The sequence below is a fragment of the Penaeus japonicus genome, unplaced genomic scaffold (genome assembly GCF_977035675.1).
Source record: "Penaeus japonicus unplaced genomic scaffold, GWHDUDI00000001_assembly GWHDUDI00000011, whole genome shotgun sequence".
NCBI lineage: Eukaryota > Metazoa > Arthropoda > Malacostraca > Decapoda > Penaeidae > Penaeus > Penaeus japonicus.
In genome coordinates, this window is record NW_028234413.1 from 41,476,895 (window position 1) to 41,486,894 (window position 10,000).

The 10,000-nt window shown below is 39.9% G+C and overlaps 1 protein-coding gene across 1 annotated transcript; it reads left to right on the top strand.

The window, feature by feature from the left end:
• Positions 1-828: 828 nt before the first annotated feature.
• LOC122254028 (uncharacterized) lies at positions 829-9,680 on the top strand. Its single transcript, XM_043017495.2, has 13 exons — positions 829-946; positions 2,328-2,548; positions 3,369-3,603; positions 3,773-3,899; positions 4,088-4,363; positions 4,600-6,106; positions 6,341-6,640; positions 6,805-6,930; positions 7,367-7,525; positions 7,798-7,947; positions 8,086-8,318; positions 9,014-9,166; positions 9,277-9,680. Exons 2-13 carry the CDS (start codon positions 2,350-2,352, stop codon positions 9,661-9,663), a joined length of 3,852 nt encoding a protein of 1,283 aa, XP_042873429.2. The 5' UTR covers positions 829-946; positions 2,328-2,349; the 3' UTR covers positions 9,664-9,680.
• The last annotated feature ends 320 nt before the right edge of the window (positions 9,681-10,000 follow it).

Genomic DNA, 10,000 nt, shown 5'->3' on the forward strand with positions numbered 1-10,000 from the left:
TGCATACCCTGTGTCCAGTCTACGAATTGCCTTTCCATCTAAGCAATGGGTTTTCGCTTCTTCTTAGAGGTAACTGTAGCCTCAAGCTGTGTCGGTCCCTCGGTAGGAGTCTGCTGATACTCACTCGATCCCTCACGATGTTGTAGATGGTTGAAATAGCCTTGTCCATTTCTTTGGCTGTTGTTGCCGGGGTCATGTCACCTTCGTGTTTCGCAATATATAGCTTTTTTTTTTTTTGCTTGCTTTTTTTCGTTTTTTATTCGACTATCAACGCCTGAATTGCTTTTGGTCGACATCGAGGTGATGCAAAGCAGGGAAATACACAATGAAAAAAGGCGATTGAAATAACCGCGAGCGATTGAGCTGTCACACAGGAAACAAAACTTTTTGCGCGAGTAGAGGACTATTTAACTTCTGTATTATCTCCTCTTATTTAGCAATAGCTAGAATAATAAAAGAAGGTGTATGTGCACAAGTGAAGAATAGCTTTCACAGCTTGATGTCACTCGTCATTATTCATATAACTATCATTATTATGATTAGTTTGTTGTCGTTGATATTATTACCATGAACATTACTTTTACTAAGAATAATGTTATTATCATCAATATTTTCATTAGAAAAAAACATCATTATTTCATTATCAAAACATCACCATTATTTCATTATCAAAACATCATTATTTCATCATCAAAACATCACCATTATTTCACTATCACCATCATTATTTTATCATCAAAACATCATCATTATTTCACTATCAAAACATCTTCATTATTTAATTATCAAAACATCACCATTATCATTAACAAGTAGATAACCCTGCGGTCTCTATTAGTAAACAAAGAACAGCTGACTGCTGCCTCTTCCCGATGCTGGCGCTGGGTTGTGTTGCGAGGCGTTTGACACTTCTAAATACATATATGTATCACTTTAGAAAATAAAAGTAAGTTCTCCATGTTGTTGCATTCGTGTTGAAACAATGATGAGATTCATTTATTTGGGAACTTTGGTGAAATGCGATCGTAAGTGTAGTCAAGTAGGTGTTGTTTACACTCGGTTCTGTTGTTTTTTTAAGTATATTTATAAAGTATGGTTTAAAATTAAAGACCTTAGTAAATATTGAAATGAAGACCATGCTGAGGAATTTAAAAAAAAGTAATGCCCTTAAAGAAAATTCAACAACTTAATTAGCTATTGATAAGAAAAATCCAGTAACATCCACTATATATATTCTAACAAGGAAGAGCTATTGGAACACCCAGGTTATTTGGTGTCAAATTAGGAACCATTCCAAGTGCTATTTAGTCAAATAGATTTGGTGGAGGTTTATTTGGTCTTTGCTTCAGCGCCAGTGGGGAGGAGGCCACAGTGATTGTGGGACCCATCGTCTCGTTACTATGCAGTCCTGGAGATAAGAATTACTAAATACACTTGCCATCATCTTATCCAGCAAGGACTTATGAAAAAATATACTAACTTACACTTCATTTGATTGATAGTACCTACTGAGCTCATAATGATAGCTTTATAGAAAACAGATCTCATTCTATTGTGGCCATTTGTTGGATTTAACAATATTTGGTTTGGTTGACTAGAGGGAGTGGGTAATTTTACAAAAATGTTGCACAGTGCTGATACTAACAATGTTGGTATTGATGGATTACTATTGTCTGCTGTCCAGGTATGATAGTTTTAGTCCACAGAAATCATTGATAGTATAGTATATTGTGACCATTTTTTTGAAAAGGTATAGACAGAGTTAGTTTGATGTCACTGTGTGTAGTTGTCATAGTAATAAAATACACTTAGCACCAAGGAAAAGCTGTAGTTTGAATGGTAAAGTTTATGGTAATCATTGTTAGTGTATCCCTTGCTCTTTGTAGTAAAAAAAAAGAAAAAAGACCAATAATGAGAGATGCATACAGTACATCATGATGAAGTAGAACATAAAGACAGAGAGGAAGTTTCAAATTGTCTTGAATCATAGAAATAGCAATTATATGTCTGATATGAATATACAATTGATAATCTTACTAATACATGTATATGAATAGTAAAGCATCAAATAAATATCTTGCTTTGTGAAGTTATTCATGTTAAATCTTTCCTTTTTCTATATTTGTCACAATGAAGTCTTTTTCAATAAAGCAATGAGAAAATGATACTGACTATATTTGTTTGTGTATATAGATACAATATTAAATAACACTACCATCACTTCAATCAGTAAAAGTATGTGTGTGTTTGTTTGAATGCATTTATGTGATTTTAATTTTTGGGTGAAGGAAAGAATTCTATCAACACATTGTTTACATTTCTTGCAGATCTCCCCAAAAACTGCCAGTCATGGCTCTCAACCTTCTCCCCAACAATGCCATGACATTCACGGAAAACCAGCATGGGACGGCAGTTTTGGAAAAGTTGCGTAGCCAGCGCGAGTTGGTCAGGTGCTGTGATGTCATCCTCCACGTGGCAAGCAAGCAGTTCCAGGCTCACCGCTGTGTTCTGGCTGCTTGCTCTCCCTATTTTGACTCTATATTCAAAGGTGAGGTTCCTGGAGACTCTTTTGGCTCCCTGATTATTCGTGGACGTTTTCTGGCAGGGTTTTGTTTAATTTTTTTTTTAGTGTGGAGGGAGAGGGGGTTTATTGAAAAAGACAGATTTTTTATTAGGACGATGGAAGTTTTAGTTGCCAGTGTAATGCTATTGTTACCAGTTTTTAAAATTTTTACTGTTTTTTAATGTCATAATTGCCATATTTTATTAGTTTAGTTTTTGATATCACTGATTTTTCTTTCATTGAATCTGTTTTATTCATTGTAGTGTTTGTTGTTTGTATGCTTATTTTAATTGAGGATATAAAAGACAGGACGAACAGCTTTGTAGAGTAACTTAATAATGAGGGAGGCTTCGCAATATATAGATCTCAAAGATATAACGAGAAGACCCATTAGACTTTGAGTCAGAAGCCCATATTACCCTGTCTATTTTTTCAAGGGAAACACAGCAGACATCCTCTGATCCTCATTTACTATAGATAATTCTCACACTTTTTCATTGTCTCTTCCAATGTGGTATGTGCATAAACAGAGGTCATTTTATAAACCCTTGCTTTAAGATAGCCATCTTCATCTAAGGTTTAGTTTTGAAAAAGATCATGTCCAGTGATTTTATATGTTATTTATCAATCATTTATGGACAGGTGTTTCTTCTTAGTAGTCAGAAGGTCAGTCAGAAGGTAGTCAGGAGGGTAAGAAGTGGCTAATGCAAGGTATGCATCACAGGGCCTTTTGTTCATCTGAAAAGGATATTCCCCATTCATGAATGTACATCTAAATAGCTTCCATTTCTGCATCTTATGACAGCCAGCAAGACAGTCAAGGAACAGTTGAACATCAGCTCCCAGGATCCAGAGGTGTTCCAATGCCTCCTGACATACATGTACACCGGCACGGTCGTGGTGGACAAGACCAACGTAGCCGAGCTGTTGCGTCTGGCAAACAAACTGCTCATCGCAAAGCTGAAGGAGCACTGTGCAGAGTACCTAGAGAGATACTTAGATGCAGCTAACTGTCTGACAGTGAGGGATATGGCAACTAAGTGAGTGTATCCTCTCTGTAAATAGCAAGTGATTATCTTTTTCTTATTTTTTTTTACTTCAGATATTCGCAATACTTCAACCTGGGTAAGCATGTTTTTTAAAAGATAGCTAGTGAGTTATCTGAACACTATTTTTTCTTATGCAATTTATTCTTTTTTTTTCTCTCAGATTTAACCTTGAATCTTTAGAGAAGACAACTGGGAGTTTTATCAGCTCTCACTTGTCAGACATTGTGGAAGGGGAGGAGGTGCTGGAGCTCTCACACACACAACTTGAAGACTTCTTGAGGTGTCCGGTAAGGACGTGTGGCTGAGACTTGAATATTTGAAATGAAATCATGGTGCATTTGGATCTTATAAGTTTACATGGTTTTAGAATAATGAAAACTGGAATCCTGGATTATGAATATGTTTGTATATTCTCTCAGGTATGAGCCAGGGGGATAAAAATGAATGGCTGAGCAAATGTGAGTTCCCATTACAGAGCTGGGCCTTGGAGGAGGACCAGACCTTACTCTTGGTGACGCGCTGGGTCCACCACAACCCCAGCAGCAGAGAGCGCAACCTGCGAAGTCTCCTCACCTGGGTCCAGTGGTGCCGACTGAATCCCCAGACGGCTATCAAACTTATGCAGTCGCATTCATTATACTCCAACTCTCTTCTGGCTCTGTTCTTCTTACTGGATGCCCTTAATGATAACCAGCTTCTTCCTTCAGATTTCCTTACACCGTTCTACAAGTTAAAAGCAAAGTTCTGTCAGGTCAGTGTTGTCAGTATAGATGACGTTTTGTGTTTTTCTGTGTGTTTTCTGTTTAGTTGTATTAATGTTTATATAGTTATTGGTGACTCTTCTTAGTTGATATGTGAGAACTTGGTTATAATGATTTAAAGAAAAGGTAAGAATGGATGTAGCAGAAATAGATATAGAAGTGTGACCAGCCATACCAGTAATGAAGCTTCATTGATATATCTAATATCTGCTTCCTAAATTTTCAGCCATCTGATTCCATGGTGGACAGTGAGAGCTTCCTTAGCCTGGCCATAACTACAGCAATCGACGGCCTCCAAGAAGATCAGCTGACAAGTAGCAGAGCGCCAGAACCCATAGTCACAAACACAGAATTCCCCTCCCATTCGACTCATCCGTCACAGACCCTCCAGGAGGTATCCTCAGATATGGAGGAAAATCAGGTTACCGCATCAGCACAAGGGAGCCATCATAAAATTACTGATTTCCATGTAAGTTCTCGGAGGGGCTGCGAGGAGCCCGAGGCAGAGCAGTGTCCGCAGTATGAGTTGTGTCGAGTGGTGGGACATAGCGCAGAGGACATCCATATCAATCAGCCCAATGTCGTGTTCTCACACCCATCAACATCATCAACCATAGTTGGAACCCACGCACACATCTCTGAGGATTCTATTGGCGAAACAACGTCAGCAGAGGACATCAGCTTTCCCTGTGATAACCAGGGTCACTTTGGCCCACCACATGCACGTACCATGACGCTCTGGCATCAGGAACCGCAATACACTAATGAGGAGTCTCTGTCCTCTGATTCTAGTCATATGTACCAAAGACAAGTTTATGAACAAGGCTTCACCATGAAGGTCTCAGACTCATATAATGCTAGAGTTAGTGCTCCGCTGGTATATTCCAGCAGAGAAAACACACTGAAAAATATGTCGTATTATGTAAGTAACTATAATCCTGAAGACGACTTGACAGTTTCTGATGATCAGAGCACACAGTCATTCCAGTATGAGGAAAATATCAACCCGGGTTTGAACTGCTACCCGTGTCGTCCTCCCGAAGAGAAAGAAAACCAGCATCTGATCCTTGAACCTCACCATAACCAAGAGAACTACACGAAATCTTATTACCAAGACTATTCCACCAATGCTCAGGACATAAACTGCAACCAGAGGGAGTTATATTACAATGAGAATTCAACCGACACTCAGATTTCCAACTGCCCTCAAGACATGACAGTCCAACATCAGTTCTCACAGTGCCAGAAGATCAAGCAGGACCCCAGGGAGGAGAAACAGTTGATGGATGTGGAGGACCCCGTTGACCCCTCTCTCCAGGACAGGTTTCCAAATGAGGAACCTCATTATGATCACTACCTGAAGAGCATATCAGAGGACAGGTTTCACAGGGCCCTCTCCAGGCCTGGTGAAGAATCTTTGGAAACCATTAGACAAAGGGACATACTACCTCAGAACATGGTATCGGATATGAAGCATGAGTCCTCAGAGTGCAGCCTAGATGCAAGAAGCATGATGAATGAGGGCGATCGAGGTCAATTATACAAGAGCTGTGGTGATGACAGAAGTGCGTTTAATGAAGCCGAAAGTTCTGGAGACAGGAGGAACCTAGAGACGGAGCTACCTGAGGGCATCACTCCTGACAGCCTTCAGCCTCTGACCACCCTTGGTGCAGATGCTACCCCTCGTCAGGTCAAGTTTAAGATTAACAGAACCGTAAACCTGGCAACTTCAGGTGAGTGTTGTTTCTTTAAAGCTTGGTATAAGATTTGAATTTGTGCATTTCATATTTGAAATGGTATTTTATTTTTTATCTCAAGAAATATGTTATTTACTTTTTCAATAGTGTGGCATAATTTATAATGACATTAGCAGTCTTAGAAAAAATATTCAGTAGAACATAACACTTTTTCACTCTTTGCCTTACAACAAAAACAACTGGTTTCACTGATGTTGTTTTAATTTCTAGGGAGTCTCTCAGGGTTTCTGTCAAGTGGAAATCAGGTCATACCACCTCCAGAGGACCTGGGACACTCCACCAGGCTGGTCGTTAACCCAACTGACCTGCCACATTTTGATGGCGACAGCTTAAACCCGGATGATCCAGAAGCAGTGGTCCAAGAGGAAGAAACAGCTCTCATGGAGAAGCAGGGTGAGGCCAGAGAGTGTCGAGAGGAAGGAGAGGAAGGTACGGAAGGTAGCTTGGGACAAGGCAAGGAGGCGTGGAGGAGGACAAGTGCCCGGATCAAGCCAGCGGAGAAAACCAAGGGTGTGTAAAGGGATACACTTTGGTTGCATTAACACAACCAAAAAAAATATATATATATATATAGGTTTGATTTTTGATGAGATGATCACTTAAAAGTGAGGATTCTAAAAGTTACATTATATTCTCTTTTCTCTTCGTTCATACTTGTTTCTTTTTTCCCACAGGGGAGGATAAGCCTGCAACAACAGAGAGAGCGTGTGAGCTGTGCCAAGCAACTTTCCCTCGCATCAAGGATTACTACGTTCACATGAGAGGCCATTTTCCGGGCCCACCCCACCACTGTGATACATGTGAGGATACTGTGTTATATTTACGTTATAGATGTATTTCTTTAAATGAATAGCTTGTTGCAGAAATGTCAAAATTATTTACTTCATATATTGCATGTGGGCTATAGAACCTAATTAGTGTAAGATACCCATCTATAAATTGTTTAAGATATGAAAGAGAATATATGTATAAGAGACAAAACGTCTGTTGGGTTAATTCAGAATAATTCGACTCATATAAGAGATATTCTTAAAAGATAAAAGGCCAGTTAAGAGGATGTTGGGCCACTTGTTTGACTTTCCTGAAATATAAGTTTCAAGAAAAGACTAGAATTGACCAAAACATATAGTATCATATAATACCCTTCCTCTTTTTTTCTACTTTGCTTCAGTAACATACATATATAGTAAAAACTACATTGAGAGAAAAATTTGAAATAACTCATTACCTTCCTAGGTGAGGCATCTTTCAAGCGCATCTATCACCTGCTGGATCATCGGCTGACGCACCAGGAGACCAAGACCCACAAATGCCCGCACTGTCCCTTCAGCTCCCACAAAAAGTTCAACTTGACGGAGCACATGGCACTCCACTCCAAGAGCAGGAAGTACAAGTGTAAATATCGATATGTTTATTGTATTTGTTTATTTGTGAGGGAGTGAACATGAGAGGACCAATAGTGGTTATCTGCTAAAAGGAATTATTCCTGCTTGCAGATTAACAGTAAGTAATAGGCTATTAAAGTAAGTAAAGGCATGATGAGAAGTGATTGATGGAGAACAAGGGGAATGATAGATAGTGAGAGAGGATAGGGAGAGGGAGAAATGAACATGCACAATTTTGATACCTAATAATTCGGTGCTTGAACCTTTTCTTATGTATTCCAGGCAAGACTTGCGGTGACACATTCTCTCGACTCCAAATCTTGAAGGTGCATGAGACAAAGCATACCAACGAGCGACCATTCCTGTGTGAGACATGTGGATGGTCAGGCAAGACTAAAAATGCTCTCATCGTACACACAAAGATCCACACTGGTATGGAATCTGTCGTTGTTGTCTTTATGTTATTTGTTCACATATATGTAAATCACATTATCCTATTCTTTCATGTGACGTAGAGATAAGTACGACTAGAGTGCAAATACCGACTCCTATCCTCGACATTCCCCCCAGGTGAACTTCTCAGGTGTCAGTTCCAAGACTGCAGTTACACCACGGCCAAAAAGTCGCACCTCAAGGAACACATGCAAGGACATTCCAAAAGCCGGCCGTTTGTGTGCAACACGTGCGGCCGCAACTTTATTACCAACAGCCACCTGCGTCGGCACATGAAGCTGCACCTTCCCGAGAAACCCTTCAAGTGCCCACAGTGTGACTACTGTTCAGCCAGACAGGATAGGGTCAAGGTAACTGCCTAGGATTTAGTTCATTGTTCTTTTTTTCTTACTATCATGTGTACCTCCTTTTCATCTTCTATCTCCTTCGTCTTCTCTTCTTTCTCCTTTTGTTTCTCCGATATTTTCACACTTCCCCTTCTCTTCCTTCTTCTCCTTGTTCATCTTCTTCACCCTTTTCTTCTTTTCTTTCTTTTCCTTCTCTTCTCCTCTTCCTACCATCATCATCATCATCCTCATTTTCTATTGTTACCTTTGGACATAATGCACTATGATAAGATATGTAAGTAGACTCACCTGTGTCCCACAGCAGTTCATCACACCTGTTCTTCATACCTATTCATCACACCTGTTCATCACACATGTTTGTCTTATCTATTCATCACACCTGTTGTTCACTCCTGTTCATCACATGTAGTTGACACCTGTTCCTCACACCTGTTGTTTATTCCTGTTTTCACATATGTTGTTGACACTTGTTCATCACACCTGTTGTTTACTCCTGTTCATCACACCTGTTTTTTACCTCTGTTCATCACACCTTTTGTTTATTCCTGTTCATCAAACCTGTTTTTTATACCTGTTCACATTGTGATCATCATTCTTCATTGTCATCCTAATCATCACACCTGTTTGCATCATCATCATCATCCTTTATTGTCATCCTAATCATCACATCTGTTCAACACACCTGTTCTTCACACCAGGTTCACGTAAAGAAGAAACACGCCCCAAAGGAGGCGGCGAAGGGCCCTGCGCGCAAGAGGCAGGCCAAGAAAAAGAACTCTAGTCTCCATACAAGCGACCAAAATACAGAGGCAGTTCACAAGGTCATAGCCAGTAATGCTGATTGTTCGCAGGTATGTATTCCTTGTATTTCGTTGTGATTTGTGATTATTATTATTTTTTTTTACTTGTTTATTTACTTTTCTTACACAAGTTTTTCACCTGTTCCTCTTACTTCTTACAGGCGGACATTTTCTCAGACCTGGAGAACACCAACGTGTCTCTCCAACCACAGCTCCCCAGCACCCCCCCTCCAACAACCCTCTCAGAGTATCCCCCCAGCCCCTCCTATACGTACCAAGCCCAGTCAGCTGCCGAGGATCCGCTCATGATAGTCCCGGACATGACCTCGGTGACGGAGGGCTTCACGCAGCTCCCCCAAGCCTCCCCTTTGCACCGAAACCTCAGCTCAACTCTCAACTATGACGGGAGTTACCACAGCCCGCAGTACCAGACTTCACCCTCGCACTTTGCGTCGCTCTCGCCCTCCCATGCAACCCTTTCCTATGCAAACGGACATCATCAGGAAGAAAGCCCTCTCAATTTTGCAGGATATATGAAGTATGATTAAATTAATTTGTTAAATAGTCTTTGTATTTTATTTTGCCTGAATACATCTTGTATAGAGTCAAATACTCTAGATACAAAAGAAGCAAAATGATATGAAAAAAAAAAAAAAAAACAATATAAGCAGTTAGAAAATTCAACCTGTATTGAATGGAAATTATGTATGCTTATGCAGTAACATGACATAAAGGAAAAGCACTGAAGATATTCAAGGAAACACAGTGAGGGGCAGAAATGCCTTTCAAGGAATAATGGTTCTCATTGGACTTGAGTAATATAGCCTTCAAGAATAACTAGCTGTTAAAGACTAACAATGTAGGTGAACAACTGGCACTAATCAT

Bases quoted from the DNA above. Each gene is read 5' to 3' on its own strand.
- LOC122254028 (XM_043017495.2), top strand. From the start codon at position 2,350: ATGGCTCTCAACCTTCTCCCCAACAATGCCATGACATTCACGGAAAAC. The intron at 3,900-4,087 runs GTAAGGACGTGT...TTCCCATTACAG, and splicing joins AAGACTTCTTGAGGTGTCCG to AGCTGGGCCTTGGAGGAGGA. The intron at 6,931-7,366 runs GTGAGGATACTG...TTACCTTCCTAG, and splicing joins ACCCCACCACTGTGATACAT to GTGAGGCATCTTTCAAGCGC.